The sequence below is a fragment of the Eleutherodactylus coqui genome, chromosome 8 (genome assembly GCF_035609145.1).
Source record: "Eleutherodactylus coqui strain aEleCoq1 chromosome 8, aEleCoq1.hap1, whole genome shotgun sequence".
In the NCBI taxonomy this organism is placed as follows: domain Eukaryota; kingdom Metazoa; phylum Chordata; class Amphibia; order Anura; family Eleutherodactylidae; genus Eleutherodactylus; species Eleutherodactylus coqui.
In genome coordinates, this window is record NC_089844.1 from 157561386 (window position 1) to 157578471 (window position 17086).

General features: G+C 48.7%; 1 protein-coding gene and 1 pseudogene across 1 annotated transcript; one reads left to right on the forward strand and one right to left on the reverse strand.

The window, feature by feature from the left end:
* Window positions 1–1887: 1887 nt before the first annotated feature.
* Window positions 1888–3528, reverse strand: LOC136577637 (E3 ubiquitin-protein ligase TRIM7-like). Its single transcript, XM_066577548.1, has one exon. It carries the CDS (start codon window positions 3526–3528, stop codon window positions 1960–1962), a length of 1569 nt encoding a protein of 522 aa, XP_066433645.1. The 3' UTR covers window positions 1888–1959.
* Window positions 3529–4344: 816 nt separating this feature from the next.
* LOC136577970 (insulin-like growth factor-binding protein complex acid labile subunit) lies at window positions 4345–15384 on the forward strand (annotated as a pseudogene).
* The last annotated feature ends 1702 nt before the right edge of the window (window positions 15385–17086 follow it).

The window sequence follows — 17086 nt, forward strand, 5'->3', positions numbered from 1 at the left end:
ACTGGGACCCGCCGCCTGTAAGGGATGTAAGCGCCCGGCACCTATAATTACAGACACTGACCACTGGGACCCGCCGTCTGTCAGGGATGTGAGCGGCCAGCACCTGTAATTACAAGCACTGACCACTGGGACCCGCCATCTATCAGGGATGTGAGCGACCAGCACCTGTAATTACTAGCACTGATCGCTGGGACCCGCCATCTATCAGGGATGTGAGCGACCAGCACCTGTAATTACAAGCACTGGCCACTGGGACCCGCCGCCTGTGAGGGATGTGAGCGGCCGGCACCTGTAATTACTAGCACTGATCACTGGGACCCGCCGTCTGTCAGGGATGTGAGCGGCCGGCACCTGTAATTACAAGCACTGACCACTGGGATCCGCCATCTGTCAGGAATGTGAGCGGCCGGCTTCTGTAATTACAAGCCCTGGCCACTGGGACCCGCCATCTATCAGGGATGTGAGTGACCAGCACCTGTAATTACAAGCACTGACCACTGGGACCTGCCGCCTGTGAGGAATGTGAGTGGCCGGCACATATAATTACAAGCACTGACTGCTGGGATCCGCTGTCTGTCAGGGATGTAAGCGGTCGGCACCTGTAATTACAAGCACTAGCCACTGGGACCCGCCCTCTATCAGGGATGTGAGCGACCAGCACCTGTAATTACAAGCACTGGCCACTGGGACCCGCCGCCTGTGAGGGATGTGAGTGGCCGGCACCTGTAATTACAAGCACTGGCCACTGAGATCCGCCGTCTGTCAGGCAAGTGAGCGACCAGCGCAGAGACACAAGGACGAGTGTCGGGCATCGTTTTCCCCACACTCGTCCAGTGTATATGGACCTTTAAACACACACCACTGCCAAACACAGCAACGTCTTGGAGCTCCACCCCTTCAGGCATGTGCAGTCAGTTATAAGACATTATGCAGAGAGCTCCCCCTAGCTGTCATTGCAGGTAGATATAATTGTATCATTTACATCTGTGTCTGTGGGGGATTCCGAGCTCTGCATCAGAAAATCACTAGAAAGATATACGAAAAAATGAATCAGCACAAAATTTTAGACCTAAAAATGTAAGAATTTTAAAAGGTTTAACATCCGACTTTCCTGCGATGCGAGAGGGAGTGAAAACGCATGATAATGAAAGCAGTGATCTTCAAGGGTTTCATTCTCATTAGTGATGTTTTCCCTCTAACCTCGCATCGCAAAGAAGGATGTACGATATCACCCATGGTTTTCAGTGGGGTTGGCAGCAGCTCTGGCCCCATTGAAATCAATAGAAGATCGCGAAGCAGGCTAGGTATTCTCCACGAGAGAGAAGAGAGGGGGCGGCGGAGCTACAGGGCATGTCTGACATGTCTCCACATATTTGGAGAGATAGGGGCAAGGCTAGTGGGTTTCCCCCCGAGAGTGGGGGGGTGGGCCTTGAGAGGGGGTGGGCCTAGAGGGGTTATCACAGTGATACCTCTCCAGTCAAGTAAGCGAGCGGGCCTGTGGGTTCTGCCCACTAGCTCCGCCTCCTCACTGGGCTAGAGATAGATTACTATAATAGCCCCTCTAGCCCTGCCACCTCTCAAGCCCCCCCCCCCCCTCATGGGAAAACTCACTAGCCCTGCCCCCTGTCTCTCCAAATATGGGGGGACATGTCAGAGATCCCCTGTAGCTCCGCCCCCCCCCCTCTTCTCTCTCGGGGGGAATTCCTAGCCTGCTTCGCGATCTCCTATTGATTTCATTGGGTCTAGCGCTGCTGTCACCGACCCGTTGAAATCAATGGGCGATATCACAGATTCTTCTTTGCGATGCGAGGTTACAGTGAAAACATCGCTAATGAGAATGGAACCATTGAAAATAATTAGTTTCATTATCATGCGTTTTCACTCACTCTTGCATCGCAGGGAAGTCGGATCACCAGTGGGTGTGAGCCCTAAGGCTTTAGAGCCGTCATTTAGATGTAGTTATTTCATAATTCTGATACTTGAATCTGGAAACACAAAGAAAGCGGCATAGAGCGGCTCGGTGAAGGAGGCGGTGAAGGTGTGTAAGTGTCTGATGGGGTCACACAGCTGGTAGAAGGACAGACGCCTGGCCTCATAATCCAGATAGATCCCGACAGCCCCCACAGGAGAGTCCGATACCAGACTCTGAAACACATTGTTGTGACGTGCTCCAAAACCACCAATCACCGATAAAGCCCAAGACTTGTTATTATAACCAATAATAGATTTGTTACCATCCACCCTCCTCTCCAGACTTTCCCCGGCCACTCCTATCAGCCATTTCTCTGCCTGACTCACATCCACCTCCCAGTAATGTCTCCCGGATGAGAAGCTGCGGGAGCTGAACACATGACGAGATATGAACCTCTTGGGCCCATCAGGTCTGTTCTGTGATGTAGCGGTATAAGAAGCCAATCTGAGATCCTCTGATATAATAATGTAATTATGAGCCGTGTCTATATCCAGTAAGATGTCGGACTTTTCCATCACTGAGAACTGTCTTTTTATCTTCATATCAATCAGACTATCAGCAAAGTGTAACAGTTCGCTGTGTAATAGCAGTGAGACTACATCTTCATCCAGACACTGGGCATCTCCTACCTCACCGATGACATCACAGCTCCTACCACTGATGTCACCACAATCTTCTTGGAGAAAGGTCAATGGATCAGAGATATTACATAATCTCTCAAATTGAGAAATCTTCCTGGTCAGCTCATCCTTGTGTAGCTCCACCTGTCTGACCAGGTCAGACATTGAGAGTGACACCTGATCCTGCTGTCTGGTAATGTTATCCTGGATTCTCTTCTCCAGACCATCCAGCTTCTCCCTGAGATCAGTGAATAGACCAGAGACTTTCTCAGTGAGTGCGGCTGATGTCTCTCTTTGTTCTGTCTCACGATCCTTTAGATTCTGGACTCTTCTTCCAGCTTCTTGTCTCTCAGACTTCAGCTCCTCTAAGACAGTTTTGAGCTTCTCTTTCTCCTTCTCACAGGCCACATCCAGTAGCTGCACATCATGTCCCTTGTGATCTCCGGCGACCCAGCAGGACACACAGATACAGGTGCCATCTACAGGACAATAGTATTTCAGGACCTCATGGTGTGTGGAACATTTTCTTCCCTCAAATGACACCGTAGGTTCAATTATACTGTGTTCCACTGCCTTGTTGTGGGCTCCGAGATGTTCCTGACACATGGACACCTCACAGTGCAGACATGTCCTCACAGCCGGGATCGGAGACTTTATACAGTAAGTACAGAAGATTCTGCTCTCCATATCAGGCTGACTAGATAAGAAACGCTCCACTATATTCGCCGGCTTCCTTTTCTTCTCCAGGGCCGGACGCTGCGGGGATTCTTCTCTGCAGTCAGGACAGGAATACACTCCAGCTGCCTCCTGTGCATCCAGCGCACTCACAATACATGAGCGGCAGAAGTTGTGTCCACATCTCAGGGATACGGGATCTGTATAGAGGCTCAGGCAGATGGAGCAGTCCAGCTTGTCCCGCAGGTCAGCATACGCCATCATAGTAGGAAAGAGCAGAAATCGAAAGTTAAAAACTTTCCCTACATCATGCGGCGGAGACTTCCTGTAGAAGACTTAACCCCTGCTGTACTGAAAGTTAGTCACACTATTGTGAGAAGCACAAGGCTTAATAGTACATGTGTAGTGGCCCAGTACATGCTATCCTGGCCCCCTCCATAAATGTCATACGTGTAATGTCGTGTTGGTGCGCTGTGCAAAAGTGTCTTGTCATTCTGTTATGTGTATTGCAGAGCTGCAGCAAGTGGAGAGTTAATGTCTGGATGAAGTTGAGTCAGTCTAAAAAAGTATCAGTTTATGTCCTGTCACGTGGTATGAGTGAGATTATAAATAGGAGTGTTTGAGATGTGTCTGGGTCCATTCTTCATGAGGCTCTATTATACTACATGAGGGCTGAAGGTGCCACCATGCAGCTGGACCTCCCGACTACCACTCCTGAAGAATCGTATGCCGTGAACTGAGTTAAGGAAACGGCATGTGACTGGGGACAGGCATAGGAAGGGTTAAGAAAAGCGAGCTTAGAGGGGGTGGAGCTAGGACAGGAAGCGAAGAGGGAGGGGAGCGGAAGTAGACTAGAGACAAGACACACAAGGAGAAGAAGGAAGATAGGAGCCGGGAAGACAGAGGTGAAGACGAACAACAGAAAGAAAGAAAGCAATAGAAGACAGAGAGAAGAGCAAAAACAGCTGAAGACCAGAGCAGTACAGCAAGGGTTAAGCGGCTGCAGTTCGGGCACAGCAAGTAAGAAGAGGGGAGATCGCAGAGCCGTCGGAGAAAGGGAGAAGCCCCAAGACAAGAATGGAAGACTTACAGTTGAAGATCCGTCAATCAATCGAGCGTGATGGTGCCGGATGGCTAGAGGACCTGCTCGTCAGCTGCAGGTCAGGGTCGGAGTCCGGGAGGCCGGTGGAACCGGCAGCACGGGAGCCGGAAGCTGGAGAAGGAGCGACACAGGAGGGGGATGCCGGGCGAGGCCGCCCGAAGAGAAGAAAAAAAACCCCGGTGCGGCTCAGCCCGAGTCCCGCCGCAAAGAGAGGCGGCCGGAAGAACAGTCGCGGCGGTGAAAAGATGCCGGGAGCAGGACGCGCCACGCAGAAATTGGTGCCAAATTCAAACCGCGCGGCGGGAAGAGCGCCCGCGGTGGAGCCACAGTCACCGTCAGCTGGCAGTCTGACAGGAAGAAGGGTGCAGGCGGCAGCATCACTTTCATGCTCCGGCCCAATGGACCAGCGCGCGGCAAGGCGCAGGGCCTCCGAATCCAGCCTAAGGGCGGAACAGCAAGGATGGAAAGAGGCACGCGGAGGCGCGCAACAGAAGCGCAGGCATACCCAAGAGGGCGGCGTAAGCGAGCAGCAGGCGCAGGTAGGACCTACAGGGGCGGGTTGCAGAGCGCCAGCGAGGCGAGGGGACAGAGGCCGCAACGTTGCAGCACCAAGCCGTATCGTGGCTGGGGGTAGGGGGAGGGGGAGGTATAGCCCGGCCGCTAGTACTGTGAGCAGCATAGACAGCAGAAGGGGCAGCAAGCAGGGCAGCAGGGACAGAAGGGTTGTAACGGAGGGGAGCATGAGTCCGTTTCCGGACAGCACAAAAGTGAGGCCCACCCCCTCGTACTACCTGGATCACCCCCCCATACGAGGCCATAGCCTCTAAGCCCTCCAACCCCCCCCCCCCCCCCCCCCCCGTGCGAGCATACAGACCCTCTAGTCTCGAGCACTGGTATTACGGTGCACGCAACAACCCCCCCTCTCAGCAGCAAGATAACGCGCCCCCAATCTCACATAGACGCTGCTATGTAAACCCACGTTTCGTGGTACCCCCCTCCTCGGGGGGAGGTGAGTCTTCTTACAGCTGCGCTAGTCGCGCTAGCAGCAATAGACAAGGCCAGGGCGCTAAGCGGAGACAGAGGGAGAGGGCTAGGAGAGAGAGATATCAGCGCAAGCGCGATAGAGAGCACGTTAGGTTAGCTGCCGAGGCAAGTGGAGGAAGGCACAGGGCCAGTAGAGGGAACGAGGGCGACGGGTTCTGTAGTACGGAGCACCGGCACCAAACGGAAACCTACCGCCAAGCGGCCGCTTCGCCAACAGCTTCGGCAAACAGGGACAGTATACGCCACAGGAGGCGGGATACGTCGCAAGAACGGCCGGAGCTGGGCCACCTTGGAACAGAGCATGGAAGGAGGGCGCGAGAGGCTCCGCATGCGAGTGCGCGGCAGCCATCGCTCGGCGGGGGCAGGAGCCCGGGAAGAAGACTGGCAGGGACCACGCCCTTGGCAACGCCGGAGGTCGGTCATGCCGGTGAGTCTCATTGTTTAAGCGCTTGGAAAAATGTGATGGATCCCGCTAAGGCGGCAGATAGAAATGATTTGGTGTTGGTGTTAAAATCGCTGTTGAGCAAGATGGATCAAAAAGATGTGTCGTCAGTGTCCTGTGGTTCCCCAGGGGGCGTGGGCCCGCCTGCGGGGCAGGATGGTGGTTGCTCAACAGCCGGTGGTGATGCGGACCCGTTGGAAGGGTTACGATATGCTGACTCGTTGTTTTGTGGGGTTGCCCCGTTAGGGGTCGGTTTGTCAGATGAGTTAGTGGATAAGATTCGTAAAGGTGTTTAAGTGGATATCTGGTCCTTGCTGTCGGCGGACCACGTGATGGTGGATAAAGAGCGGGTAACAGAGCGCGGCGCGGACAAAAAGCCTAAAGTCGCTAAGACTTTTGGCAATAGGTTGCAGGCGTTTATGGTGCTGGCATATATTACATGCCAGCATCAGCCGAAAAAAGCTCCTGAGATGTTAGTGTACTTTAACACAATATTCAGCGCGTATAAATTACACGGAGGCGCCGCATGGTGGTGCTATGACGAAGACTTTCGGCGTCGAGTCTCGGGCATCGGTCATATAAGTTGGGCATCTAAAGCTACTGATGTCTGGTTACAGCTTATTTTAGCACAGCGCCCGCAAAAACCTACTTTTCAAGGGGGAGCCGTGGGGGGCGGTCAACAGCCCCCTGCGGCCTCTCCAAGACCGAATGGCTCCTGTTGGCTCTACAACGAGGGCCATTGCAGGTTTTACTCCACATGCAAGTTCGGACACGAGTGTTTTGTCTGTGGGGGCCAACATGCCGCGGTACGGTGTTTTAGGAAGCAAAGACAACCAGTCGCCGGGGGTGGTGCCAGTGGAGCACCGAACCCCGGTGAGAAACAATTACCTCTTCCAGTGGCTCGACAAGTACCACAGGAAGGAGGAGGCAAAAATCCTTAGGCAGGGTTTTTCCGACGGCTTCGTTATTCCGTTCACGTTTCAGCCCGCTTCCACTCTGTGTCCAAATTTAAAATCGGCAACGGACAACATAGAATTAGTTAAGCAAAAGGTTCAAAAGGAAGTAGCAGCAGGCCGCATGGCTGGCCATTTGAGGAACCGCCGTTTGTTAATTTGCGGGTTTCCCCATTGGGGCTAGTTCCCAAGAAGGAAGCCGGCAAATTTCGCCTGATACATCATTTATCCTTCCCTAAGGGGGAGTGGGTAAATGATGGCATTTCAAAGGAGCAGGCCTCGGTAGTTTACGCGTCTTTTGACCAGGCAGTGTCACTAGTTAGAACGGCAGGAAAACGGGCTCAGTTAGTGAAAGCTGATATCGAGTCTGCTTTCCGGCTACTGCCGATTCACCCCGAGTGTTTTCATCTGCTGGGGTGCAAAGTAGACAATCAATTCTTTTTCGACATGTGTCTACCGATGGGTTGTTCTATTTCGTGTTATTACTTTGAGCTGTTCAGCTCCTTCCTGGAATGGATGCTCAAGTATGAGACGGGCATTTCATCGGTTACACATTACCTTGATGATTTTCTGTTCATCGGAAAGGAGTCATCGGGCGCGTGCGGTTTTTTGCTACAGACGTTCCGGACTTTGATGCAGAAAGCAGGGGTCCCATTGTCTGAGAAGATGATGGACCCAGTCAGCAGGCTGATATTTCTGGGGATCGAGATCGACACCGAGGAAATGGTATTCAGGTTGCCGATAGAAAAAATAGCCCGCCTGCGACAAACGGTAAAAGATGTTGCGAAATGTAAGAAGGCCACGCTGCGCCAGGTACAGGTCCTGGTGGGTTTGTTGAACTTTGCCTGCAAAGTGATGCCCATGGGCGGCGTTTTTTCCAGAAGGCTATCGCTGGCGACAGTGGGAGTAAAAGAGCCCCACCATTTCGTAAGGATCACACAAGGAATCCGCGGTGATTTACATATCTGGAGAATCTTTCTGGAATCCTTCAATGGGCAAGTGGTGTGCCCCAAAGAGGAGTGGTCGGGACCCGATCTCTGCTTGTTTGCTGACGCAGAGGGGTCGGTCGGTTTTGGTGTGATTTTCCGGAACCACTGGTGCAGGGAACCCTGGCAAGTATCCTGGATGGAGAAACAATGGAATAAAAACATCACGCTGTTGGAGTTTTTCCCGTTAGTGGCTGCTTTGGAGTTACGGGGCGAAGAGCTCCAGGACCATAAGTTGTGTTTTTGGTCCGATAATGTTTCGGTGGTGCAAATTATTAACAGACAATCCTCGGCGTCCCCACCAGTGTTGGCGCTTCTGAGACACGTGGTTCTGAGATGTCTGCAACGAAATATATATTTACGTGCAAAGCATGTACCGGGATATAAAAATTTAGCAGCTGACACACTCTCTCGTTCGCAGATGGAGCGGTTCAGGGAGCGGCACCCGCTGGCGGACGCCGAGGGGGTACGCTGCCCGCATTTCTTGTGGAATCTGGCAGAGCAGAGCTGCTGAAGCTAGTCGAGACATCTGTAGCGGTCGGGACGTGGAAAAATTACAACGCGGTTTGGCAAAAATGGTTGATTTTTGCCGGGGTTGCATGGCGGGGGGGCGATAAGGCCTGTTCGGCTATGCTGGATATGCTAGCGTCTTTGAGAAAAAAAAATCGGTCTTCGGTTAATACGGTTAAAAAGCACCTAGCGGGTGTGGCGTTTTTGTTGAAATTGCATGGTTTTGTAGATGTTACTAAAGATTTCGTATTTCGCCAGATTGTGCGGGGTTGGAAGAAAGAGAAGGTCCGCGCGGATGATCATCGCCCGATCACATATCCGGTTCTATGCAAGTTGCTAGACACAAAATTTAAAGACAAAAAAGTCCTTCCGCGCTACTATCGGAACTCCTCTTAGAGTAAAAAATGAATATAAACTGTCGTGGCAGACAGTAATTGAATATACAATTCGTTGGTTTTAATTCCAAAGATAAAAATACAAAATTTGCTGCAAGGAATAGCTTTGCAGCAATGATCTTTACAACGCGTTTCAGCGTTCTATAAACGCCTTTATCAAGTATAAATAACAATCAAACAATCCCACATTATATAGCAAGTCTTACCTCTCCGGAGATGACTTGCTATATAATGTGGGATTGTTTGATTGTTATTTATACTTGATAAAGGCGTTTATAGAACGCTGAAACGCGTTGTAAAGATCATTGCTGCAAAGCTATTCCTTGCAGCAAATTTTGTATTTTTATCTTTGGAATTAAAACCAACGAATTGTATATTCAATTACTGTCTGCCACGACAGTTTATATTCATTTTTTACTCTAAGAGGAGTTCCGATAGTAGCGCGGAAGGACTTTTTTGTCTTTAAATTTTATTTTTTACCCATTGAGGGGATCTTCCCCCTTTGGGGTTTGTTTCTTTCCTGGCGACTCTCCTTCCTCATCGAAGGATATTGGAAATCTCTTCATTTACTACGGGCCTACCTGGACTACAGGTGCCAGCGGGTAGCTCCCGTAGGATCTCACGGTCTATGGGAACCCCGCTGAGCACCAGGTGAGTCCTTTTCACTACTTATTTCTTGGTGGCGCGGATCATTACTTTGAACTTTCAAGTTGCTAGACACGTTAGAAAACACTTGTTCCAACGGTTCGGAAATTTTGCTTTTTAGGTCGGCCTTTTTGCTCGCGTTTTTTGCGGCTTTGAGGATCGGAGAGCTTGTTCCCTCCAGCAAATTTAAGGTCGGCGGGTTAATGTGGAACGACGTTATGGTGGTCGACGGGGCGTTACGCGTGAGAATAAGAAAATCAAAGACCGATGTGTACGGCAGAGGGGAGTGGGTGTCGATCAGCCGACTGGGCTCACAGTGGTGCCCGGTCGAGACGGTGGTACGTTACATGGCCGCGAGGACATCTGGGGAGCAATTCTTGGTCCATTCTTCGCGCCTCCCTTTAACTCGTTTTCAAGTGTCGGCGGTGTTACGATCGACGTTAAGGTCAGCGGGCCTCAATCCGGCGGAGTTCGGGACTCACTCTTTTAGAATTGGGCAGCCACATCGGCGGATGCGGGAGGTATGAATGAAGAAGGTTTAAAAAGACTGGGTAGATGGAAATCTCAAGCTTATAAGACGTACGTGAGGCCCGACCTGATGGTGGGGGGTTTTAGTTAGTAGTTTTCCTCTGCGTTTTCTCTTTGTTGTGTTCGTGATAGTTCGGGTTTTTGCCCTTGTATTTCCCTTTTTGTTTTTCTCAGCCGCGGAGCCTTGGAAGGTGTGCATCGTGGGGCATTCGTACATTTACTGGGCAAAAATGAGGGCAGCGGTGCGCCCATTGGGAGTGGACTTAGGCCTGACCGGAACGTCCGTAACCTGGCATGGAGTACGGGGGCTAGTATGGCCCGACATGTGGAAACTGATAACGGACATATCCAGGCGTACCCCCCGGAGAGTGGTTTTGGTCGTTCACGCTGGGGGGGAATGATCTCGGTAAGATGAAGACGCGGGATCTTTTGGTTATCATGAAGCAGGACATTTTGCGGTTCCACGAATGCTTTCAAGGATTTATTATCGTGTGGTCGGACATAATCGCGCGAAGACACTGGAGAGGAGCGAGAAACATAGAAGCAATAGAAAGAGCGAGGAGGTTAGTTAATATGAAGATGTCTCAGTTCGTTCAGTCCATTGGGGGGGTGGCGGTTCGTCACTGGGAGCTGGGAGAGAGGGGCATTGAGGGAGGACGGGGTCCACCTCAATGACGTAGGGTTGGATACTTTTTTATCCGGCTTGCAGGACAGTGTAGAGGCAGCTCTATCTATGGTCGGTGGGGTGGGACGGAATGAGCCGCAGTAACGCGGCACATCCCGTGTGGCCCGGAATTTGTCCATGCTGGTTAGAGAATAGAGGAAGGTTTGCAAGCCGAAGGACCGGGGCTTACGAACGTCCTCGGAGGACGGTTTACGGACCGATAAAGTTAATCTGCGGACAGCATGGATAGGTCTTGATCGTTAAAAGTTATTATTAATGTTGTTTTAATTAATAAAGCTGTGGCCTACCCCACGTTTTTATACAGCAAGAAGTTGTAGACATTCGTTTATTTATTAGGTAAGTGAGCTGGTAAGTAAGTTCAATGTCCCCAGTCCTCCTTTTCCCGCTCTCAAGCACTCCAGACAGTCAGCTCATACTTTGCAGACATTAACCCATCACATGCTGCAGCTGTGCAATTTACATAACACAATGACAAGACAGTTTTGGACTGTGCATCCACATGAGACATACATGTCTGACATTATGGAGGGGGCCAGGATGATGCACGGGGCCACTACATTATGGTTATTAATGGTTACATTTCTTCCCAATGTTTATAACCGCGTTAAATAAACACTGCTGGTAAGAGTTTGGTAAGGTTTTACTAAAGCGTAAGATTCCATGTGAGACAGAGGAGGAACCCATTAACAGGGACCCTCAGGCCCAAGCTCACCCTCCTGCTGGAGGAAGAGCAAGAGGTTGTGCTTCTGCACAATATTTACACCTGTGGTATGACGCTGATGCTGGGAGAAAAGAAACGGGCTTTTGCCTTTAGAATGTTAGAAAACGAGTCGCCTCTAAAGAAAAAACTTCTGCTTACCCTTTAGGCCTCATGTCCACGGGGAAAATCAGGCCCACTATGGATTCTCCATGGAGAATCCGCAGCGGGTCCCTCCTGCCCGGCCGACATGAGGGCTGAAAATAAGAATAAACTCACCTGCTGCGTGCCGTGCGTTTCTTCCCTTTTTCACGTCCGGATCTTCTTTTTTGGACATCCACTGGGCCGAAGAAACAAATTTCCGGCCGCAAAGGAAGGGAGATCTGCATCGCCCGGAGCAGATGAGTTTAATTCAGGTGCGGGTCTCCTGCGGATCAGGACGGCTTCCATAGGCTTCAATAGAAGCCTGCGGGAGCCGTCCCAGCGGGAGACCCGCACCTAAATGGAGCATATCCGGATTTTTTCCTGCACGCGGGACCCGCGCCTGCAGGGGAAAATGACACCCGCAGGTATTTAACTACCTGCGGGTGTTTAATGCATCCCTATGGGGCGCGGATCCGCATGCAGGAGAAACGCTGCGGATTTTAAATCCGTATTTGCCCGTGGACATGAGGCCTTAGGGGCCGCACCCTGAACTTGTAAACTAAAAGCCTTTGTTTTGTTTTGTTGCGCCCCTACTTGTTGAAAGGGCAGGGATCTGTACAACTCCATACAAAGAAGATGCGTATGCTGATCTGTATGTGCACTCTAAACACGACAAAGATCGTTTGATTTCCATCTCAAACACGAAAGCAAAAGGCATTACGAGCAACGGGATGAGTGTTCAACCAGAAAATGATGCATCCGCCGAACGTTTCGCAAGACAATTGCTGGATATTGAGAATGCTGAGGTAAAATGAAAGCTGCGCTGTGATTGGTTGCTATTTCTTATGCTGCTGAGGTAAAATGAAAGCTGTGCTGTGATTGGTTGGTATTTCTTATACTGCTGAGGTAAAATGAAAGCTGCGCTGTGATTGGTTGCTATTTCTTATACTGCTGAGGTAACTTGAAAGCTGCGCTGTGATTGGTTGTTATATATTATACCGCTGAGGTAACTTGAAAGCTGCGCTGTGATTGGTTGTTATCTAGATATATAAAAACGAATGTATGTATGTATGTCTGTCTTCGCAGCAACGCGCGACGGGTAAGCTAGTTGTTTATATTTGAATTAATATTGTATTTTAAGGCCTAAGAGCCGCTATAAACCCAATTATTATTATTATTGTACTTTGGGGCCTTAGTGCCTTAATTTTTGTAGGGTGTCATCTATTGACATTGTCCATCTACGGGTTAATTTTGAAAAAGCCGGGTACTGTGTAATGGCCGCATCATTAATGAGGATCCAGATGGTTGGAAACAAAATGTAAACTATAGAAAGATTTAACAGAGTTTCCAGCTTCTCTTACTGATAACGAAAAATAATTCCATTTAGGAGAAGAACCGCTGAACTCCCGTGACTCCCTGCCCCCGTAGCCTTAGGTCTGGTTGGGGTCAACCTTCTAGAAACAGAGCCCTATCTAGGAGGATGGGGACCAATACTCACTGCCGGGGTATCCACAGGAATACACTTAGTTACCCAACCAGAAGTATTACCAGAAGCCCAGGCGGCTATCAGGTTATGAATGTTTAACCCTAACTCGCCTGGACGAAGTATGTGTGTGCCAGCCAATGTGACAATTACACGGAGCTGCAGTTCTGCAACTCTTGCCTGTAGTTTTTAAATAAAGAGGTTAACGGAATGGACTTTTTCTGCAGATTCTGAAAATTACCTTCAAAATGTTGTATCATGACAGTTTTTTTCACAAATCCCGAAAATGTGAAAATTTAAAAAAAAACAATTTTTTAATGACATTAATATATGACAATGTTTGTAACGTGTGAGAATGTTCTTTGGGGGGACGGAATGAATGTGCAAGGAATAGATAAACACAAATACATCGCTGATCACCAAAATGAAATTGATTTATCTGTATCATGTCAAGATTTGTCGCCTTCGTGGCTCGTACAAGGGCTTCATGTCGTTGTGTCAATCATCCAGACATATTTTGCTACATAAGTGGCTGTTATACGACAGGAAACCCGAGGGAAAATATTACAGCTTTCGTGAAAAATGCTTATTTTCAATACTTTGGGATTAAACTAGTAGACCAGAACAAAGCGTGGGCTCCTCACAAAGTGTGCCGTGCATGTGTGGAGGGGTTGGGGAACTGGAAAAGTGGAAAGAGGGAATCAATGCCGCTCGGTGTACCCATGGTGTGGCGTGAGCCAAGAAATCACAGTGACGACTGCTACTTCTGTGCAGTGAAGATCGTGGGCCGTACCAGTACCAGTAAGTGTAGAATTGTGTATCCCAATATGCCATCTGCCATGAGACCAGTGCCCCGTAGTGATGCCATCCCTGTGCCATGCCCATCCAATGTCAAGACCCCAACAGATACCAATTCAGACGGTGACACAAGTGATGAGATGTACCAACCAGACAGTATGGAGGATGACACCCCGGTGCCATTTACCCGGCTGAGCGATTGCTTCGCAATCTGAATTTACCTAAAGACACATCAGAGTTGTTGGGATCACGACTTCATGTAAAGATCTCACTGTCTCCTAATACGAGAGTCTCCTGGTACCGACACCGAGGAGCAGAATTGCTCCCGTTTTTTGCTGGGGAGGCGGTTTGGTATATTGTCCAGACATTCCGGCAGTCATAGATACTTCAACATTAATTACATAATTATGTTCCCTCAAGAGTTTGTAGCTGTGATCCTTCTTTGCAGTTTCGTGACAACAAATAGTGTGGCCTCTAAGTCTCGACCCTCCGATGGAGACACAATTCCATCATCTCCAAAACCCAAGTGTCCAACATCTTGTCTGCAGCTATGACTGCAATGAAGATTACAGTGTCTTCTGCAGCTCGCGGAATCTCTCCCGTATTCCAGATCTGCTGCGAACAAATGCTCGAGCCTTATGGTTGGATGGCAATAACCTCAGCACCGTGCCCACCGAAGCTTTCAAAAACATATCCCTGCTTGACTTCCTTAACCTGCAGAGCAGTCACCTGACTAGTCTGGAGCCACATGCTCTCCACGGCCTCAAGGCTTTGGCGCACTTGCACTTAGAAAGAAACACGTTGAAGTTCTTGGCCCCTAACACATTCCTTCATACCCAGAACTTGAGCCTCAACAACAATTACCTTACAATAATTGAAGATGGCTTATTTGCAGGTCTTTCAAATCTTTGGTACCTAAACTTGGGCTGGAACTCACTGGTGGCCCTGCCAGACACTGTGTTTCACGACCTACCTAACCTGAGAGAGCTCATTTTGGCTGGAAACCATTTGACTTATGTTCATTCTCCATTGTTTGTCAGTTTACTGGAACTTAAAGAGCTAGACCTCAGTGGGAATATGTTACGGGGGTTGAAAGCTAACATTTTCCACAAATTACGCAAACTTCAGAAATTGTATCTGAACCACAACATCATCTCCACAATTGCTTCTAGAGCTTTCTTTGGCATGAAGTCCCTCCGATGGTTGGATCTGTCACAAAACCGCCTGACTGCCATTTCTGAAGACACTTTTGCAGGTTTTTTAAGTCTCCACATTCTTATATTGTGCAACAATTTTCTAAAACCGAGAGTGTTCAACGATCTACAGTTTTTAGAGGAGCTACTCAAGCTCCGGACTCTCGTTGAAGCCCTTAAACAACTTGTGTTTTTGTCTTTAAATAACAACAGTCAGGAGATCCGTCCGGGAGCGTTCACAGGGCTTTTTCAGCATGGCAGTGATGAACTTGTCCAGGAACTGCCTCAAGACCCTCTATGAACATTACTTCCGAGGTCTTGAAAAGCTTCATAGCTTGCATGTGGAGAACAGTTGTATCAGTAGAATAAAGCCTCACATGTTCTTGGGCCTCTCGAATATGAAGAGGCTCTTTCTCCAGTGTAATGATATTTTGTTAATTGACAACAGTTTCTCTGGTTTTCAAGATCAACTGGAGCTGGATCTCATTACTCATTCAAAAAGGAGCCAATAATGCACCACCTGATAGACTGCAGGGCAGGTTCAATCGCCATATACACTAGAAGAATGCAGCGAGCCAGTATTTGATACTTGTTCTATGCAGACTAGTGTGCAGTCACTCACCTCAACCCAGCCCAGATTGGGGACAAGTAACTGCTAGTCTGATGTGAACTGATACCAAGGATGCCAGCCACAGATAAGTGCGCTCCACCATACAAGTTTGCAACAACCACTGACAAAGCATTGGATCGCCCTATATCACCACAGAGCGCCACACTGGCTGACATCCTGGGCTCCCCCAAAATCTATAGCAAACTACATGCAAAAAATAATGATAAATGCAGGTTTTAGTTTTGCATTTTGGCCAAAACACATAAGCTGATTGGCCACGGCAAGGCCATATACAGCCCTGGGCTTTAATTCCATCCGATAGCAATCAAGTAGGATCAATCAAGCGGTTTTGACCAGCTTCTGTGTTCTCCTTTCAAGGACACATTGTGCTCAATGAGCGCTATGTACTAAAGAGAGAAAGCGAAAGAGTTTCTTCGCTATTTGGCCCCGCAATCAAGTGACTGCCAGGTTTCTCTGTCACAACAGAGTGGCAGGGTCAGCCCTGCTAGTGTCTATTGTCATTGCAGGGGGTGTTTTTGTCTGTAACTGAGGCTCCTATGGATGCCCTAGTTGTAAAGGAAAAGTGTGAAACTAAAACAAACAAAAAAAAGACAATGTGATTGACCCCCAGAAATCTTATATGACATCATGGGGGACAGGGATGTTAAAAAAATTTGTTACAATAGTAAAAAAAAACTGCAGAATAAGATAAAAATATATACATACTTTATTTTAGCGTAAATATACAAATTTTAAAAATAAAGTGTAAATTTTAAAAAAAAATTATTTTTTAGCTTTTTCCCCTCTAATAAAGCTAAAAAAGGGGGCGGGGAAAGTCAGTGAAAACAGATACAAAAAATAGCCCTATATGTCTCAGAAGAAAAAAAAGCAGGAAAAAATATTTTGGTAGCTAAAGAAGGAAGTTAAGGCAGTAAAACAACCACATGGGTAAAATCCTTAAAAAAGTATTTGGTCCTGTAGGACCAAAACACATTGGGGTTAATATTCTGGTTGTTTTTAGCCACCACTAGGGGGAGCTTACTGCAGACTGTTCTAAACCAACCCTGCAGTGCTGGGACAAAATACTCTCCAGGGACCGGAGGGGGGAGTTCCATTACCTGCTGTCTGTTATCTGCTACTGAATGCTGTGCAGATCCATGCAGTAGTTCATACAGCGCAGATCCTTCATATCATCTTGTGATGCAAGTGAATTTGCCCCGCTGACACACTGAAGTCGCATTGTGGACTCACATGAAAGTCTGCAGTTGTGTCCACATCTCAGGGATACGGGATCTGTATAGAGGCTCAGGCAGATGCAGCAGTCCAGCTTGTCCCGCCGGTCAGCAGACGCCAACATGGAGGAGAAGTAAAGAAACTCTTAGCAAAGTTCAGTATAAATCACAGAAGTAGTTGTGTCAGATGTGACCAAAGGTGATGATATAACATATGACAGATAATATTACACTCCAGTCGCTCACGGGTCTGTATCGCTTCAGTCAAACAGTCTTTTGGGCACATTTATAACACGTTTTATGGCAGTTTCTGGTAGGTATTTGTACAAACATTTGTGATTTTTTTTCCTACGAAGTGGGTGTGGCTTGTTT